Source organism: Pantherophis guttatus, chromosome 10 (genome assembly GCF_059756535.1).
Source record: "Pantherophis guttatus breed Tessera chromosome 10, ASM5975653v1, whole genome shotgun sequence".
NCBI lineage: Eukaryota > Metazoa > Chordata > Lepidosauria > Squamata > Colubridae > Pantherophis > Pantherophis guttatus.
In genome coordinates, this window is record NC_142072.1 from 28,118,820 (window position 1) to 28,138,218 (window position 19,399).

The 19,399-nt window shown below is 47.7% G+C and overlaps 1 protein-coding gene across 2 annotated transcripts; it reads left to right on the forward strand.

Moving 5' to 3' along the window:
- Positions 1 to 1,163: 1,163 nt before the first annotated feature.
- Positions 1,164 to 15,996, forward strand: AK2 (adenylate kinase 2). Of its 2 annotated transcripts, XM_034413235.2 has the most exons (7): positions 1,164 to 1,387; positions 6,149 to 6,274; positions 7,895 to 8,005; positions 8,286 to 8,380; positions 8,873 to 8,945; positions 12,159 to 12,354; positions 15,045 to 15,996. In XM_034413235.2, exons 1-7 carry the CDS (start codon positions 1,283 to 1,285, stop codon positions 15,050 to 15,052), a joined length of 714 nt encoding a protein of 237 aa, XP_034269126.2. In that variant the 5' UTR covers positions 1,164 to 1,282; the 3' UTR covers positions 15,053 to 15,996. The 2 variants fall into 2 exon arrangements, with proteins under 2 accessions (XP_034269126.2, XP_034269125.1); XM_034413234.3 differs by lacking the exon at positions 15,045 to 15,996 and having other exon boundaries at positions 1,206 to 1,387; positions 12,159 to 12,501.
- The last annotated feature ends 3,403 nt before the right edge of the window (positions 15,997 to 19,399 follow it).

Consider the following 19,399-nt stretch of genomic DNA (forward strand, 5'->3'; position numbering starts at 1 on the left):
GCGTGGAACTGAACCAGTTGGATTTTCCTCCCAACAACCACATGATTCACTTAGCAACTGCACTGATTTGCTATACAACTATTTTAATTTTCTGACAGAACAATTAACCAAAGGAACATCTTGCACTGAGAAGTTGGGAGAACTTCATCCCTGGAAGCTTTCAAGGAGAGACTGGACTGCCATCTGTCAGAAATGGTGTAGGGTCTGCTTGGCCGGGGGTTGGACTAGATGACCTTCCAACTTCGGGCATGACTCATTTCACAACCTCCTTTTCAATAGACAGCTTAGTTCCGTAACTGGAGGATGACCTCTTATTTTGGGGTCTGACCCCTGGAGGGCACCAGCGTGTTCCCCCCACCACCCGGCCCATGGCTGCAGTCCAGACGCGGCCGCTCGGGAACTGCTGCCCAAGAGCCAAACTCGGGGCGGGGGGTGGAGGTGGCGTCTCCCATTCCAAAGAGCGAGCCATCCCTCCGCTCTGGAGACCGGCAGCTGGGCGTTTCCTTAAAATGCAATGAACAGACAGCAGCACAAGTGGAGTCCAAGCGTCCCTCGGGGCGGGAAAATCTCCAGCAAGAAAGCCAGCCGTGGCTGAGGGTCCAAGTGGCCGCCTTGGTGGCCTACAGCAGCGTTTCCCAAACTTGACCCTTTGAAGATGTATGGACTTCAACTCCCAGAATTCCTCAACCAGGCATACTGGCTGGGGAATTCTGGGAATTGAAGTCCATGCATCTTAAAATAGCCAAGTTTGGGAAACACTGGCCTACGGGAAGCCTGCTGAGTCAGCATTTGGGCGGTTGAGCTCAACGGCTGCAGATCAAGGAATTCAACCGCCTTCTCCCGCTAAGATGGACTCAGCGCCTTTGAGAGGACTTCAACTCCCAGAAGCCCCCCCAAACGCTGCCGGAATCCGTTTCCGAGCCGAATAACCCCGCCCGGAGCGCCACCTTCCGATTACGAGGCGGGGCGGGGGGAGTGTAAAATCTTTTACTCCCATTTCCGGGATTATAATATTTGCATATGTTTCCGTGCTCCAATCAATAGTCACGCAGTCCAAGAATGAAAGCGCCCCTCCCTGCCGCGAGCAGAGTGCGCAGGCGCAGCTCTATCCCGCCCGCTTTTGAGGACAAGACGCCCAATCAAGAGGCAAGATCCCGCCGCCGTGGTAAGGTGATTGGGCGAGAGCCGCCTACGCCACGTGAGGGACGGCCTTCGGCCCAATGGCCAGGCGCGCGGCTGCAGGATCCGGCGGCGGCGCAGGAGGTGCCGGGCGAGCGGCGCGATGGCTCCGAGCGCGGAAGGCGGGCGCGACACGCTGGAACGCGGGGCCCGCAAGGGCGTCCGGGCCGTTCTGCTGGGCCCGCCCGGGGCAGGGAAGGGCACTCAGGTGAGCGGGCCAGGCCGGCCGGGGGAAGCCCAGAGGGAGCGGGCGGCGGGGTCCCGGCCTTCCCGGACCCGCGTTGTCAGAAACCCGCCGGCAACCGCCGCCTCGGCGGACTCCCACAGCCCGGCTTGGAGGAGGGTCGGCCGGGTCCTGCGGGGGAGGCCGGGAGCTCTCGCAGCGCGCTCTCCGGTGGGTCTCGGGCCGAGCTTGAGAGATCGGTGGGCCGCCCGGCTGGCTTCTGCGGGGAACGGCTGTGGGGGGGCGGGGGGGGTTGGGGGGGGGAGAGAAATGCCGCCTCCCGCCAGGCGGTTCCTGGAGAGAGTCCGGTGGGGGTGGCTGGGTGGGGGAGGGGCGGCTGGCTCTGGGCCTGCGCGGGGGGTTCTGGGGGCCTGTCTGAAGGTCTTCCTCAAAGGGCCCGAGGCCGAGAAAGGCTGGCCTGGCCTAGAGGGGCGCCTGATTTTAAGAAGCGGGATAAAAATATTTCCGTCTTCCAGTTCGGCGTCTTGCAAGCGCTTTCCCTCAGCTGGAGTCTGCAGTGCCAACCGTCTTCGGGTAGAGCTGCTCTTGGCGAAGCCTCTCCCAAGCGAAGCCCTTTGCCCTGTGGGGCAGGGCGGGCCAGAGCGGGCTTCTTTGGCCATCTCAGCAAGGCCTCTTCGGGCACAACAGAGGCCTTGAGCACGGTTGGCCCAAAAGATGCACAGGCCTCCACTCACAATTTGGCCATCAGGCTCCCAGACCCCAATCCTTCTGCCCCAGCCCAGCGTCAGATGCCAGGGGATCCCACACTCGGGTATGGGCCAGATGTGCAAAGCAAAGGAGGCGGCGTCTGATTTCCTTGGACCCCCAAGTCTGGTGGGGGGCAGGCGGACAGGATACAGGTAATCCTCAAATTACAACAGTTCACTTAGCAACTGTTCAAAGTTGTGACATCCCCCCCCAGCACTTACGACACAGTCCTGAGGTTATGAACACTGCAGCACCATTTATTTATTTATTTATTGGTTCGATTTATATGCCGCCCTTCTCCGGAGACTCAGGGCAGCTTACAATGCGTTAAGCAATAGCCTTCATACCTTTGTATATACCTGCTTAGTAGGGCTTTCGCCCCCCCCCCCAAGTGGTGTTCTTTTTTATACAAAGTCAGCTTATTGCCCCCACAATCCGGGTCCTCATTTTACCTACCTCGAAAGGATGGAAGGCTGAGTCAACCTTGAGCCTGGTGAGATTTGAACTTGCAGTAATTGCAGGCAGCTGGTGCTACTTAACAGCACTTTAGTCTGCTGCGCCACCATGGCAGTTGTTCACCCCTCTACAGTGTTCAACCTGCCTATTTCCCCTCTCCCACTCCCTCCCCCCCTCCCCCCCAGCCAGGTGTCCACAAGCACTGGGCCTGTGGAAACTCACAACAATCTAGCGCGCTATCTCCCTCTTGCCCTGCTTCTGTGCATTCACAGAGAACAGGCCTAAGTACTGCAAGATCAGTAGCGTGAGATGTTGTACTACTGATTATGTGTGATCTCGCATACCTTTAGGCCTCTGTTTTCTGCGAATTGAGGCCCAGGCTTCATTCTTGCCGGCAAAGACAACTGTAGGTTTTGCCAAGCCTTTGCAGAAGTGTTTGCAAGCCAATGGGACATTTTGAGGCAGTACGATTTTGCTGCCCCAAAGCCTTCCATCGGCTTGCAAACCGTCTGGCCGCTGAGACCAGAAGCTTCTGTGGGCCATGATCTTGCCCAACTACAGGCGCCCATCTGTTTTTGCAGAGCCTGAAGTCATGCTAGATCATGGCCTCCAGAAGCTTCCGCTCTCAACGGCCAAACTCTTTGCAAGCCGATGAGATGCTTCGCGCTGCCCCAAAGCCTCCTGTCGGCATGGAAACATTTTGCGTGCCGAGACTGGAAGCTTCTGGGGGCTATGATCTTGCACAGCAGAGAGGCTGGAGAGGAGACAGCTCGCTAGTTCTTCGCAAGGTAAGTGACCCAGAGCGACAGGATGCGGGAGGGGGGGAAGCAATTGTGGGGAGCATAAGGTATCTCAATGGGTCGGGGGAGGCCTTGGGTGGTCTTAAGCAGGTGACCTGTTCCATCACTGTGCCCTCCGTGGCCTTCCCCACCCTGAGATACCTCATGTGCACTTAACGACCTGCACATTCAATTGGCAAATGTGTAGGCGAAAGGGAGCTTTCATGTTCATTTTACGTGATTCACTCCAACAAATCTTTGGGTTACAAATGTAATTGGAAGGCTCCACTGCATTCGTAACTTGAGGACTATCTGTTCTTTGTTGTCCTGACCTGCTAAGGACCAGGAAGTGAGGATAAATTTATCCCTCTGAGCTTTTTGAAGACTTCCAACAGAATGCTGTTGGGAACAGGTTATTATTGAACCTCTTGGCGGACTGATCAAGCAAAACTTTATACTTCCTTTGACATTTATTTCCTCAAAAAAATATCTATAGCCCATAAAAATGGAAATCTTTAGTGGAGAAGGAATAATATTTTCTTTTTTTTAACTGCTAAGATGGAAAGAAATTAATCTATTTTCTCATACTAAATCAAGAAGCCATATTCTTTAGTTCAACAATTTATAGCTCCATTTGCAACAAAAAATAAAGCACAATAGAAGTACAGGTAGTTCAGACTTACAACAGATTGCTTAGCAACTGTTCAAAGTTATGATGAACCTGAAAACCTGACCCGGATTTGAACTTGATCCATTCCCCCCTGCCTCTGGTCACATTACTGCATTTGTGGTAACCAGCCTGAATTTACGGCTGTTCATAGCAAACTGTAGTCACAGAACTACAATTTACAAGATTTTTGTGTAATTGGCTGACAAACCGTGCTCAGTGTGTAGTCCTTAATGGAACTACATCGATATGGAGGGAAGTAAGCAATGGAGTACCCCAAGGTTCCATCTTAGGCCCAGTACCAGGGGTGAAATCCAGCAGGTTCTGACAGGTTCTGGAGAACCAGTAGTGGAAATTTTGAATAGTTCGGAGAACTGGCAAATACCACCTCTGGCTGGCCCCAGGACTGGGGAGGGAATGGAGATTTTGCAGTATCCTTCCCCTGGAGTGGGGAGGGAATGGAGATTTTGCAGTATCCTTCCCCTGGAGTGGGTGGGAATGGAGATTTTGCAGTATCCTTCCCCTGGAGTGAGGTGGGAATGGAGATTTTGCAGTATCCTTCCCTGCCACGCCCTCCAAGCCACGCCCACAGAACCGGTAGTAAAAAAAGGTGGATTTCACCACTGCCCAGTACTCTTCAATATCATTGAATAAATGACTTAGATAAAGGAATAGAAGGGGAACTCATCAAATTTGCAGATGACACTAAGCTGACAGGAATAGCCAACACCCCAGAAGACAAGCTCAGGATCCAAATGGATCTTGACAGACTTGAACAATGGGCCCTATCCAACAAAATGAAATTTAATCTGGAGAAAAACAAGGTTTTATACCTGGGCAAAGAAAAATCAAATATACAGGTATAGAATAGGTCAGGGGTCAGCAACCTGCGGCTCTGGAGCCACATGTGGCTCTTTCACCCCTCTGCTGCAGCTCCCTGTCACTCAAAATATGCGTCACGACTGCCAATGTGTAACACCCGCTGGCATGCGATTTATTGAGCTTTTCAATCCCCAGTAGGCCAACCATGGATAAATCCAAGAAAAGAAAAGTTTCAGAAGAAAACAGAACGTTTAATTCAACTACATATGCTAAGTTTTGTGGCCGCTCAAGAAATAGTCAGGCACAGGAAGGGTTTTGTGGCTCCTGGTGTTTTGTTTTCTGTGGGAAACGGGTCCAAGTGGCTCTTTGTGTATGTAAGGTTGCAGTTCCCAGGAATAGGTGGTACCTGGCTCAATAGCAGTAACTGTAGAGGGATATTGGAGTCTTATCATTTAAATATGAGCCAACAGTGTGTGGCAGCAACAAAAAAAGCCAATACAATCCTAGGCTGCATTAAGAGAAATATAGAATTACAATCACGTGAAGCATTAGTACCAGTCTTGGTAAGACCACACTTGTAATATTGCATCCAGTTTTGGTTGCCAGGATGTAAAAAAGATGTTTAGACTCTAGAAAGAGTACAGAGTCGAACAATAAAGATGATTAGAGGACTGGAGGCTAAAACATATGAAGAATGTTTTCAAGAATAGGGTATGTTTGTCTAGTCTAGAGAAAAGGACTAGGGGTAACATAAGAGTGTTCCAATATTTAAGGGCTGCCACAAAAGGGGTGGTGGTGGTCAACTTATTTTCCAAAGCACCAGAAGTCAGGATAAGAAACAATGGATGGAAGCTAATTAAAGAGAGAAGCAACCTGGAATTAAGGAAAAACTTCCTAACAGTGAGGACAATTAACCAGTGCAAGAGCTTGCCATCAGAGGTTGTGGGTGCTTCATCACTGGGGGGTGGGGGTGGGGGTGTTTAAGAAGAGACTGGATAGTCACTTGTCTGAAATGGTATGGGATCTTCTACTTGAGCAGGGGGTTGGACTGGAAGACCTTCAAAGCCCCTTCCAACTCTGTTTTATTCTGAGATTGGCATTCACTTTTCAGCAAAAACTGCCCAACAGTGAACAATGGGTTTGCTTAATAACCATGGTGTTTGTTTAATAATAAAGATTTTAAAATTGGGCCCAATTATGTGGTAACTTGTTTTATGACCATTATGACTTACGACTAAAATTGCATGCTCAGTTACAGTCGTATGACCTGTATATAACAATCATGGGGACTGCTGACTCTTCCTTCTTGTCCAGGCTCCTCGGCTTGCTGAAACGTACTGTGTGTGCCACCTGGCCACGGGAGACATGTTGAGGGCAATGGTGGCTTCAGGCTCAGAGCTGGGGAAGAGGTTGAAGGAAACAATGGATGCTGGGAAGCTGGTGAGTGAGAAGATTGGCTCCCTCTGAAGTAGTTTTTGGGCTGCGCTTTCCAAAAGTTCAAGAAGAAAAATCCTTTGTCTGCTGAATGTTGAGATTCCCAGCAGTTGACTTAAACCAGATCCTCCTGTCCAGTCACATTGTTCCCCAAATAACAGGCCGATGGGGACTGGCAGGGCAGGGAGGAGCATCATGATCTCATTGCGTGGTGACATGATGCTTGGAAACCATGGCTTCCACAGATGCCTCTGAATGGACCCATCAGGTCTGACTCCAGAAAGTGCCAGGGTTGGGGTAGGGTGTGATGCTGGCTTGCTCTGTTCCAGTATTATCCTTTGCTCTTTGAATTAAAGGCTTAAACGTTGGAAATCAGCCCCCAAACAGGCAGGTTGAGCAAGGTTATTGTAAATCAGCTGTGGCCTTTCTCTGGAGAAGATCCAGTTCACTAATAAAATTTGATTAAGAAAATGGAGTGGAACTTGAAAATCCTAATTATACCGCTTTTCTATTTTTAGGGAAGGGTGGTTTATTTTATTTTTAGCCGTCCTATGCTGAAAATGTAATATTTTCTTCATTTCCTTCTACATTTAGAGCTCAGATTTATAAACGTCTGCAGTGGAGGTTATTTTCGTTTAATGACAGCATTTGGGATGGGCAACCCTATAGCTTAAGCCCAGTGTTATGTGGCTGTGCCAACTTAGGGCAGCAGCTGCGGCAGTTGTGGTTGGCATCCTTAGGCCTGTCATCATGGGATGCCATTTGCCATCTGAATTGCCTTTGAGGGAAGCCAGCCGTGGAAGGTGCCACTGGCAGGACACTGCAGCTGTCATAATTGCGAGCACTTGCCAAGCGTCTCTGTCACAATCTGTGATTATGAGGAAACTGCAACAGCTGCAACTTACAGGGGCCAATCCTCAGTCTCCCTGTTTGGTGCTGCTTGATTTCAAATGGTCGCTGAGTGAGTGGTTGCTAAATGAAGGCTATCTGTAAAGGCAGATGGTGTTGAGCTATAAGGAATAATCAGTAGAAGAGAGATCTGCTTCCATACATCACCTCCGTCATAAATATTTCTTGCTTTTAAACCTGGCATTTTGGGGTTTTTTTTTTCCATTTGAAGGTATCCATGCAACATTTCTTACAGAGTTTTGCAGGGAGCCTGTAATGGCTGTTTCTTATTTATGGCCTTCATTTGGAACTGTCATTATATCATCATTAGAAAGTGTTGCTAATGTAGGTGGATGGACTAGATCGAGTTTGGGAGGTGAAGCTCCGTCCTCCTGGAGAGTTTCTGGGGTGGGGCTGAACTGGGAGACATCTAAGAGTTAGAGGCTCCGGAGCCTCTTTTCAATGCATTTCTGCATTGGCTCAGTCCATGGGGAGGAATTATTCAGTGTTGAAGTCCGGGAAAGAAACATACTGTATAGTCCTGACATGTAGAGGTTAACCAAAAATCTCAGCGATTTGAACCTTGAAATTTGATATCTTTGCAAAAGGCCAAGGGTGGAGAACAGAATCTGGCTACAAAAACCAGTGGTGGCTGGGATCACTTCATAATTTTCTAGTGGATTTGAGTGGATCCAGCTGCTGCTGCATCCAGTGGGTTCCCCCTTCCTCTTTTATCAGGTGAGTGATGAGATGGTGGTGGAGCTGATTGAGAAGAACCTGGAGACCCCCCTCTGCAAAAATGGTTTCCTCTTGGATGGGTTCCCTCGCACTGTGCGACAAGCGGAGATGGTAAGTACTCTCCTTGGGCTCGGACATCACTTGTGCCCTGTGCAAAGTGGATACCATGTGTGTTGCCAATACTTCAAGGAGGAACATCCTGGGAGGGGGCCTTAGTCCTGTCAGAAGTGCCAAGGGAACGTGCTCTGCCTTTGACACAGATTCACACACACACACACACACATATACACCCGTTTGCTGGCTGCACATGTTTGCCTTGGTCCAGAAGAGAGTCTGTGAGATTTGGTGTGAATTAGCTCACTAGGCTTGCCTCCTTTTCACAATTTTACAGCTGGACGAGCTGATGGGGAAGAGAAAAGAGAAACTAGATTCGGTCATCGAATTCAGCATTGCTGACTCCTTGCTCATCCGGAGAATCACCGGACGGTAACTCATTTTCCTTGAGGGATGTTGCTGTTTTAGGCAGCATTGACGGCTATCCTACAAAGCTGGGGGCAGAGTGTGTGGAGATTTCTTGTAAAGGAAAGTTTGCCTACTTAGAAGCATATTTTATAGCACAAGGGGAGTAGATCAGCCCGATGTGGTCAGTGACTAAATAGGAAATGCTTCAAATCCTACATAGGGAAACCTTTAGTTATGCTGCAAATGCAAGTCGTGGGTGTGCTTGTCTTGAGTGTGTGCTAAAAGAAAATTCTCCATCCTCAGGGGGCCTTGCATCACTGCCTGGATTTTACCAGTGCTGCAGTGATATTCCCAACATATTCCCTCTTCATAGCCTCCTGTTTCCTTTTCATTTATGAAAAAATTCTTCCCTAAATCCCACAAAGTTTTTAAATGTTGGTGCTTGTAGATTAGCTTTGCCCCATGTCGTTGCTGCAGATGAAAGATAGGTGAGGCTTTTCTGTGTTTCCCTTCCAGGCTAATCCACCCAGGGAGTGGCCGTTCCTACCACGAGGAATTCAACCCACCCAAGGTCCTTATGAAGGATGATGTATGTGTCTCTCCCTTTGGGGATTTGTATTGAAATGCTTCTAGTTGATCTAAAGCCAGGGGTGTCAAACTCAAGGTCTGTGGGATGGAGCCGGCCCGCGGGCTGCTTAGGTCTGGAAACAGCAAAGGACCACTCCACAGTGCCTCAGCCAGAGAAAACGGGGCTCCGTTTCCGCTGGCAGAGGGTAGCAGGAGGCTGTCCAAGCCAAAAGCTGGTCCCGGGGAGGCCGCGTGCTGCCCCCCGGGCTCCGTTTTCGTTGGCAGAGGGCTAGCAAAAAAACCCTAAAAGCAAAATAAAACAAAAGGAGAAATGTTCGCCCTTTTGCATTTGAGCATCCAAGAAGGGACAGGAAAGGAGAAAGGGAAAGAGGAAAGACAAAGAAAGAAAAGATGGGAAGAGAGCAAGGAAGGAAAAAGAAGGAAAGGGGAAGGAAGAAGAAAGGAGAATGAAGAGGGAAGGAAAAAGAAGAGAAGGAAGGAAGGAAGATTATAATGCGAGGGAGGGTGGGTCTGAGGGAAGTCCTGCCTTAGCACGTGGCCTCCAGCAGCCCTGCTGCCCTTTTGCCATCCCCTTCTCTCCTCCTGATCTCTCCTGGTGGTCTCCCATCCTATCACTGAGGATGCTTTGGTTACAAAGCCAGGTCTCCTCATAAGGAGATGGAGTGGGCCTCCCTCTGACCCACACACTTTGCCCTCCCACACACACCATGAGCAATCTGGCCAAGGAGAGCCAGCACAGCTGCAGCTGCAGCCTCGAGGAGGTAAGCACAACCGGGTATCCCCTCGGGAAAGCGGGGCTGGGCTGTGGGGTCCCGGTGCCCTGGGAGCTCGAGGGCTGGCTGGGTGCTTGCCCTCCGCTTCCTAGGGCTCTGGACAGCCTGCGCCACCATCCGGGGGTCCGTGTGGCCTGAGAAGGATGGCGAGGCTCCTTTGGAGGACAAACATTTGGCCCTCGCCCTGGTCTCGCTTTCCTCCGCTGGAGACAGTGATGTTGAGCTGAACACGCCCCCCCCTCCGCCGCCACCCCATCCCTGAGGTCAAACACAACCGTAATGTGGCCCTCAATGAAATCAAGTTTGACACCCCTGCCTTAGGGTATCTGGGTGCTGGTGGGCTTCTAGAATTGGATTCTGTATTTGTTTCTAGCTGCTTTGCTTAAGATTTTTGTCTTGGTTGCTGTGAATGAATCATTCGAAACTGAGAGGCAATTCTCACAGGCTGATAGCTTTTGAATAGATTCTACAAATTGGGTGACCTATACAGTAGCTTTGATTGGCACACATTGTGCTTTTCAAACTGGGATAGTGATCAATGTCAAAAGAGGATCACTTCAACCTTTTCTTGCTGTGGGGAGGCAAACACATAAAGTAACTGAATATTCCCTGGATGATTTTGAAGAAATCCTTGAAATGCAGATGCTATGAAGTTTGGATTGCAGAAATTACAATGTACTCCAGGTCCTGTGGCTGGAGAAGGCTGGGACTTGAAGTCCATAGATCGTAAAGTTACTAACTTTGAGAGACACTGATCTGGACTATTTGGTAATTTGTCATTACCTTTTGATCCCCAATGATGATTAGCAATTTCAGGATAAATATTCAAAATAGTTAATTCTGCAAAGCAAGATGTAATTGATGTATGAGACAGATGTGATTTTTACATAGAGAGCTCTACTTTGGTGCAGGCTTATTTGTATTTTTGGGTAAACTTAAACATTGTGCACAGAATTCTTCCCCTCCTGGTGGTGTGGGAGCAAGGCCTCCCATCCTCATCCCCACACTGTCAGTTTCAGCAGGAAAGAAATAGCAGGAGTCTTTCCAGAGCATAATTTCTTACTATTTCCTAATTTCTCCTTATCTTATGCTTCTTATAAGCATCCTGTTTCCATGTCTTCTAAGGCTTGGGACAGGGTTGCCTGAGAGTTTTTCCAAGAGTTTTCCAATCTGATCTAGTAGATTGGGAATGCTGCAGTTCCCCTCAGCCAAAAAGTGGTGGCTGGCAGATGGGTTTTTTCCACAGTATCCCCTGCTTGGTGATACATCCTCCCTTGGGGACCAGAATGGCTCCAACCCTGTTAGTCTTTTGTAAGGCCCTAAAACCTGGCGCTGTTCCTGAGCCAGGATGGCTGAATGTGCTAAGGGCCCAGCTCCCTTGCTGTACTGCTAACTGGCTAAGGAACCCGGCTTTGGTGTATATTTATTTTGGATGTTTTTATTGTATTAAGATGTTCTTAGGTTTTTAATTTCAAAATATTTTTTGAATTGCAAACTCTCCAGAATCATTGACTGAGATGGGTGGCTATAGAAAATTCATTTATGAACAAATGAATGTGCCAGAGGTAGGAGGAAGATCAGCCCAGGAGCTGTCATCACCGGTCAGCTTCCAGCTGGCTCCCTTCTCTGGATTACTGCACTTTCAAACCAGGCGTTGGGAGAGGGCCCAGTGGTTGTACAGGCAGGCCTTGGCACACCCACCTCACCGTGTGCTGCTGTGAGGACCCTCATTGTAGAGAGTGGCCAGCTGCAGGTGAATGGTTCCAGCTGATTGGTCAAACAGGATACAGGTAGTCCACAGGTTATGACCATAATTGAGCCTGGCCATTAAAGTTGTACGTCATGACGTTCATAAAAAGGGTTATCATGTGACTGGGCCCAATCTTACCATGTTTTGGGAGGCAGTCATTACATGAACGCTACAGTCATTCAGCAAATGCCTCGGTTGTTAAGTGAGCCCATTGTTCATTATGGGCTGGTTTTATTGGAACCAGGAAGTAAATTCTGGTTTCTGGCAAAAGCATCAGGAATTGCAGTTATGTGACTATGAGCACTACAGGTGTAAATGAGGACCATGTGACCACGGGTGTTGGGTGACATCAGATCTTTGAAATCGGGTCATAAGTAGCTTTTTGGAGGTCTGTCATAACTTCAGATGGTCAGTAAATGACTGGTAATGTGTCAAGGAGTACTTGCAGGAGTTGCCCAGCTCATTGCCAGGCCAAGTCCCTGACCTCAGTTGTGGCTTCATGCTTGGCGGAAAAGAGGGACGGAGCACTTGGGAATTGGCTCATCAGTTTCAGCAGCAGCTCCATGGGGCTTTGTGCCTTCAGCTGCTTGGGGTGGCTTGATGTCCATGTTGCGAAGGGCCAGTGCCAGGCTGTTCCAGCTCAGGTGGGTCCTTGGCTGGTGCCCTCGCTGACAAATTGCTCCCTTTCCAGGTCACTGGGGAATCTCTAATCCGTCGGTCAGATGACAACGAAGCAGCACTGAAAACACGCCTGAAGGCTTATCACACCCAGACCACACCGCTGGTGGACTACTACTCCCGGCGTGGAATCCATACAGCTGTTGATGCTTCCCAGTCTCCAGATGTGGTTTTTGCCAGCATCCTGGCAGCTTTCTCAAAAGCATCAAGTAAAGACCTGGTTATGTTCATATAAGGCTCTTCTCTTCCTTTCTTCTCCTTTCCTGTCCTCTGGGGTCAGCAAGTAGGAGTAGGAGCAAAGCAATTGTGGAGAAAGGCTGTATAAGCAGTCCATTAAACAAACGCGTGACATTTCATTTGTAACGTATATTTCCTTTTTTTAATATATGGGAACTCTCTGGGGCTGTGTGTGCGCAGCCGGCCAGCAGGGGGCGCACTGCACTTCAGACCTTCTGGAGCCTGGAAACCTATACAGTCAAAGGCAAAGGCACTTGACATATCGACATAATTGGTTAAATCAGGAAATGGCTGCAGTTTCTGCTTTTCCGCCTACGGATCAACCTTTATAGCAGTCCTGAAAGTCCCACCTGAATAGCAGCAGGAAGGAAAGTGGCTGGCCACAAATCCTGGCTCTAACTACAAGCATGGAAGGCCGTTTCAGCTTAAGAGGGAGGCTACAGAATCAGATGTGTTCGCTTGTGTGATTCACCGAGGTTTGAATTCTTCTCCTTTTCTGCCTGGGTTAAGTGGAACTAACTGGCACAGCATAAGATGCCCCAGGGCAGCGTTTGTACCACGCAATCAAGAGTTGGAGATGAAAGAAAAAGCTTTTGTAGGCAGCACACAATTCAGAGGCTGCTTTATCTATTCCATTTTTTAAAAAATAAAAATTGAGTGTGATTATGGTTCTTTAGAAGAAGTGACTTGGAGATGGGAAGTGGGTGGTAACATTTCTAAGGGATTGAAGAGTGGATATTTTAAGTAAAATGGGGAAGTTAGTACAAAACTGCCCAGTCTGGACAGTTTCTTTAGGGTGGAGAGTTCAGATTTTTTTTATGTGGAATTCCAGTGAGGAAGAATAGTTTCTGAGGTCAATAATCAATCTGAGAATTCCCCATTGGTTATGTGATGTTGGCATCACATAACCAATGCAAGAAAGCTGGCTCATGATTTCTGAGCTGCATCGAGGCCACGTGGCTGTGCCATGGGGGTCAAAGCCACAGAACTGACCGTTCTTCCTATTTGGGTCTTTGGTCAGCATTGAGCATCCTGGTGTGTTACAATTTGCTCCTGGAACGGAGTGGTTGCTGGTCGTCTGCCTAATGCCCTTTTGTTGGGTGAGCCAAAGAGGCCCTTTCCCCTTTTCGGTTTTTGCCTCTTGGGACTTTTGGCTAAAAGCCCCGACTGCCCTTGAGCCAGCCTGGGCTCTATTCTCAGTAGCCTCGAGATGTGCTGCAGTTCCTCATGGCCAACCCTGCAGCATCTGCCAACAAGCAGGGAGGGAGCTCCTGAACTCTGCCTCCCTCTTGGAGACTGTTGGCCTGGTTTGGTGCAATGTTCCTTGACTTCCCTGCACTTCAGACCGAATGCAAAGACAGAAATGCTGCCTGAGAGGATTGTCAGTACCCAGTTGGCCATGTAGCTGCCTTGGAGGGGGGGGGAGGTGTCAGAAGGGCAGCTAGGTCTTAGTAGGAGAAGCATTTCTCTCTTGGCTGACCTTTGTTTTCCTTGTTTTCCTTTCTTTTTTCCTCCTGTGATTTTTGTTTCTGTTCTTCTGAAAGAGGAAGTTCTCCCTTTGAGGAATTCTCAGCAATGAAAGTCATCTCTTGCTGGGCAAGGAAGTGCAGCACTACAAACATAATAGCTCACAGAGTTTTGCAGCCTTTAAAAAAAAGGAAGGCAGTGAATTAACGTTTCTACTAGAAATGGCTTGTTTTAGTGACATATTTGCACATTGGTGATCATTCCCAACTTTAAAGATGCAAATGTGACTTGGATGGCCACATAAATTAATTCCCTTCCCCACAGAGGTTCAAGAAGACAATGATTTGGGGACCAAAGGCAGCTGATTAAGATAATCAAAACACTTCCAAATTTCTGCTCCAATTTTACTTTTGCTTTTCTCGGTGCTTTTAAAGAACATTTCCATTTCAGGTAAGTAAGTAGCCTTCTTTGAAGAAGAGAGTCTTCAACCTTTTAAAGCAATCCCCATTTCCGCAGATTAATTGACAAGATGGGTTCTCTTTGAACCAGGGTGTCTGTCTTGGGAAAGATTCTCCCGCTCCCAGGTAGGAGGAAGCCTACGTGATGCAATGAGCAAGTGCTGTCTTCTATTGGCCAGTATGACCTTTCCTTAGTCTCTGGGAGTGCAGGTAACGCATCTTGCAAGGAGGCTGATGCAATGAAGCAGAACTTGCAAGAGGAACTCCCCCCAACTTGGGTCCCTTTGGAAGTTTTGAGACTCCTGGTCCTGGTGACCTTGGCAACACGGAATTCTGGGAATTGCAGTCCCAACATGCTGGCAGGCCATGTGAGATTGAAGAAAAAGACTGTTATTGCCCTGGTGGCCAGGATACCGAGATGCCTGTTGAGCATAAATGCTATTTTTGCCAAATAAAGGCTGTGCTATAATTAATGGCAAAGGGGGAGCTGGAGCTGTTCAGACAGATGGCAGATTAGTGACTCCCTGACATGCTGCCAATTGCTTTTGTGTGCATTACGAGATGCCCTGAGATAAATGCAAGAAAAGGCAGGGCCTGATTGCTTACGAAGAACAGAACCGTTCAAGCGCCTGCTTTGCTTCTAAGCTGCACGTCTCTGCTGCCTCTGCTGCTATAAACTATGGTTTGTTATGAGTTTTAAGGATTGTTTCTCTTCTTTATATTTGTCTTTGTTTCAGCTGCGTGATTCCAGACGGCAGACAGCCCACGACTGCATCAAGCACGTCATGTTCAACAACTGCCACCCCCACCCCCACCCCAGCTTTGCTCTCAGAACAAAGAATGAAGGTGTGGGTGGGACGGAAGGCCTCATCAAAAGAGGGAAGGAAATTGCCAGAAGTTGGGGTTGTCTCCAAAATTGCACTACGGGGGAAATCCTGTTTTTTAAGAAAAGCAAATCAGGAAGACAAGAATAAAGTGTTGCTGCAGGCTTGAGGGGCAGAGTGCTTTAATTATGAAATCAATTATTTGCAATCTTTCAAAGGGGCATTTTTAGCATTTAGGAAAGCAGGATCTACCAAGCTTGACTGCAGGTAGTGCCTTTTCTCCTGATTATTTCCAAGGTTTTAGATAGATGGCCTCTCGGGTTCTGTTCCCAACATGCGTTTGAGGCTGCCATGCAGTGGAGCCTCTAACTCTGGGTTCACCCTTTGCCTCCTGACCAGGTGGCTTCTCTCTTGGCTGGAGGGTGGAAAGATCTCTTTCAGCCACCACACTGCAGAGGCTTCCAGTAGGCAAGTCCACACACTGACTCTTCTAGGAAGCTGGCTTTGAACTCTTCTTGGGTCAAGTGAGTCTCATCCTGGCAGCTTGGTGAGCTAAAATGGACTTCTAGTAGTCCATGAGGAAAGGCATGTTTTAAGCTATTCATAAAGATCAAAGAAAGCAGTCTTTCTCAAAGTTTTTAATCACAGGCATTTGAAGCCTTTGCCTTTCTGTGGCAAGAATGTTATAAAAAAAATAACTTTTTTTTTTAATTTCATGGACGCTTCCTCCCTTAAATATTGAAGGCACAAAGCCAAGAACCTCCTATTTCGTCCCACCTGAACCAGAGTGGTTGCCAATTTCCACTTGTTCCTTTTCCTTTCTCCTGGACTCTGCAGCCTCAATAAAGTAGCTGTCAATATTGGACTTGAGCCCTTTGGTGACTTGATTTTGGGTGGGGGCTGGCAGACAGATGTTCATAAGCTTAGATTGAAAGGGATAATCTTTTAAGCAGAAAGTTTAATTATGGATGAAAAACTAATTCCAAGCCTTTTGATTATGATTCTGACCAACAGAAAAGTTCCCAGTTGCTTGGCTCATGATTCATAGGAGACAGAATAATAAGAGTTGGAAGGGACCTTGGAGATCTTCTAGTCCAACCCCCTGCTTAGGCAGGAGACCCTATACCATTTCAGACAAATCTCTTCTTAAAAGCCTCCAGCAATGAAGCACCCGCAACTTCTGGGGTCAAGTTGTTCCACTGATTAATAATTCTCACTATCAGGAAATTTCTCCTTCGTTCCAGGTTATCTCCTTGGTTAGTTCCCAACCACTGTTTCGTTTATTGCCTTTTGGTGCTTTGGAATATAGTTTGTCCCCTATAGTAGTGTTTGCTGTTCTTTTTTTTTTTAACGACCCTGTAATCCTTTCCTCGGAGTCAGGGCAACTGAATGGAGCTGAGGGTTTACTGGCTGGATGCCCTTTCTGACGTCTTCGTGCTGTTCGCAGCAGATATTTTCTTTTTGCACCAAGAGAGAAACTAGATTAGATTAGAATTCTTTATTGGCCAAGTGTGATTGGACACAGAAGGAATTTGTCTTGGTGCATACACTCTTGTGTACATAAAAGATACATTTGTCAAGAATCAAGGTACAACACTTAATGATAGTCATAGGGAACAAATAAGCAATCAAATCATATTGGGAAACAGTTAATATAAATTGTAAGGATACCAGCAAGGAAGGAGATGGGTGATAGGAACGAAGAGAAGATTAATAGAAATGCAGACTTAGTAACTAGTTTGACAGTGTTGAGGGAATTATTTGTTAAGCAGAGTGATGGTGTCCGGGAAAAAACTGTTCTTGTGTCTAGTTGTTCTGGTGTGCAGTGCTATATAGCCTTGTTTTGAGGGTAGGAGTTGAAAGAGTTTATGTCCAGGATGCGAGGGGTCTGTAAATATTTTCACAGCCTTCTTTTTGACTTGTGCAGTATACAGGCACTCAGTGGAAGGCAGGTTGGTAGCCATTGTTTTTTCTGCAGTTCTAATTATCCTCTGAAGTCTGTGTCTGTCTTGTTGGGTAGCAGAGCCAAACCAGACAGTTCTAGAGGTGCAGATGACAGACTCAATAATTCCTCTGTAGAACTGGATCAGCAGCTCCTTGGGCAGTTTGAGCTTTCTGAGTTGGCGCAGAAAGAACATTCTTTGTTGTGCTTTTTTGATGACGTTTTTGATGTTAGGTGTCCATTTTAGATCTTGCGATATGGTAGGATCTAGAAATTTGAAGGTCTCTGCTGTTGATACTGTGTTGTCTAGTATTGTGAAAGGTGGAAGTATGGAAGGGTTTCTCCTAAACTCCACCACCATTTCTACAGTTTTGAGTTTGTTCAATTCCAGATTGTTCCGGTTGCACCACAAGGGTAGTTGTTCAACTTCCCGTCTGTATGCGGATTCATCATTGTCTCAAATGAGACTGATCACTGTTGTGTCATCTGCGAACTTCAGTAGTTTAACAGATGGATCGTTGGATGCAGTCATTGGTATACAGAGAGAAGTGGGGAGAGCACACAGTCTTGGGGGGCCCCTGTGCTAATTGTATAGGTATCTGATGTGATTCTGCTAGCTTCACCTGCTGCTTCCTGTCTGTTAGGAAGCTTATGATCCACTTACAAGTGTGTTCAGTTACCGCAAGCTGGTTTAGCTTAGTTAAAAGAATGTCTGGAATGATGGTGTTGAATGCTGAACTAAAGTCTACAAAGGATCCTTGCTGCTACCTAGGATTGAACTCACAGCCTCTTGATTGTGAGGCGAGAGCTCCACTTCCAGGCCACCGTGCTGCTCAAGTAGCATGCTGTCCTTAATTTACTACAATTTTTGCTTTGCTTAAATTCTAGAAGTGGTTTTGAGGGTTGGAGTTCAGCCATAGGGCAGGCATCAGAAGCACCTCTAAGCAAATGGAGAATACTTTCTATGTTGCATCATCTGACAGTTGGAAACTTCTGCTCCTAAATGCTGAGAGAGCCTATCAAAAATCCCCTCCCCTCCCCACGCATATTATTCTGTGGAATCCTCATGGTCAAGCAGTGAAACAAAAGACTTGCCTCAAACTTTGTCTTGGTGATACATTTGCTGACCGAGAGAAAAACCTCCATCTCAGAGGGCCTGCTAGAAAGAAAGAGAAGGAGAACATTCTGTGCAGAGTCTCCTTGTGTTTCTAGCAGCCTTCCCCAGCCTAGCGCCCTCTGGGGATTACAGCTCTCAGAATACCTAGCTAGCGCTTGGTCTCCCCCATCAAAAAGTCGTCATGTCCTCACAGGTTGCGAGTGACAAAGTCAAGAAACGGAGAATCCTATTTGACCTTTTCTGCCTCCTTTTGGCCCCATCTCCCCAAAACACCCCTCCTCCAGCTCAGCTGTGCTCAAGGGGATAAGGGAGGGGGGGCCTTCATCTTCCCGGCTTTTTCCAGCCTCTTCCAACATCTGTGCCATATTTCCTGGGAATATGAAGAGAAAGAGGAAGAGCTGTTCCTAGCCTGGTTCCTCTTGGGATGCCTGACCTTTCTCATGTGACAGAAAAACCTACTCCATTTATATAAGTAGTTCTTCACTTACAGCCATTCCTTTAATGACCATTTGAGATTATGACTGCAGTGAAAAATTGTAACATATAACTGGACCTCACACTTATGACCATTGTGGACACATGATCAAAATTTGGGCACTTTGCAGCCTGCATATATTTGTAATGATTGCAGCAGCCAGGGGTCACGATTGCTATTTGCAACCTTCCTGGGGGCTTCCAACAAATACAGTCAATGGGGGAAGCCAGGTTCACTTAATGCCCATGACAAAAAAGTTAGTGAAATCAGCCACAGCTTGCTTAACAACTGCATCACTTAGTGACTGACCACAATTGTGGTTGTAATGTAAGTGAATGATTACCTGCATTCACGCAGCTGTAAGCACATGCATATTCCCGGCTGGCATCTACAATTCAGGTTACCCTTACAAACCCAGAGAAGGAATTTGTTAATATGGCTGTGGCTGATAAATCCCCAGTCTTGCTTCCAGTAGCCAGGACTCAGTCTGGCAGAATAGAGTAGCAGAGTGTAGCCACCCTTTCATGAAGCTCACAAGCTGCAGTTGCCCAGAGGCAGTGATGATGCTGAGATAAGGACCAAAAGATGGAATTCCCCACTTGTGCTGCCATAGCAACTGATTCCATGGGAAACGGCAAACATGCGGTAGGGCTGGAAGGCAATGTGATGAATGAAGGAGAGGGCACTATTGGCTGAGGAAGCAGCAGGAGGGGTTGTGGAGAAGGGATTGCTCT

Coding starts and splice junctions, on each gene's coding strand:
- AK2 (XM_034413234.3), top strand. CDS start 1,283: ATGGCTCCGAGCGCGGAAGGCGGGCGCGACACGCTGGAACGCGGGGCC. Junction 6,275..7,894: donor CAATGGATGCTGGGAAGCTG/GTGAGTGAGAAG, acceptor CTCTTTTATCAG/GTGAGTGATGAGATGGTGGT. Junction 8,006..8,285: donor CTGTGCGACAAGCGGAGATG/GTAAGTACTCTC, acceptor ACAATTTTACAG/CTGGACGAGCTGATGGGGAA.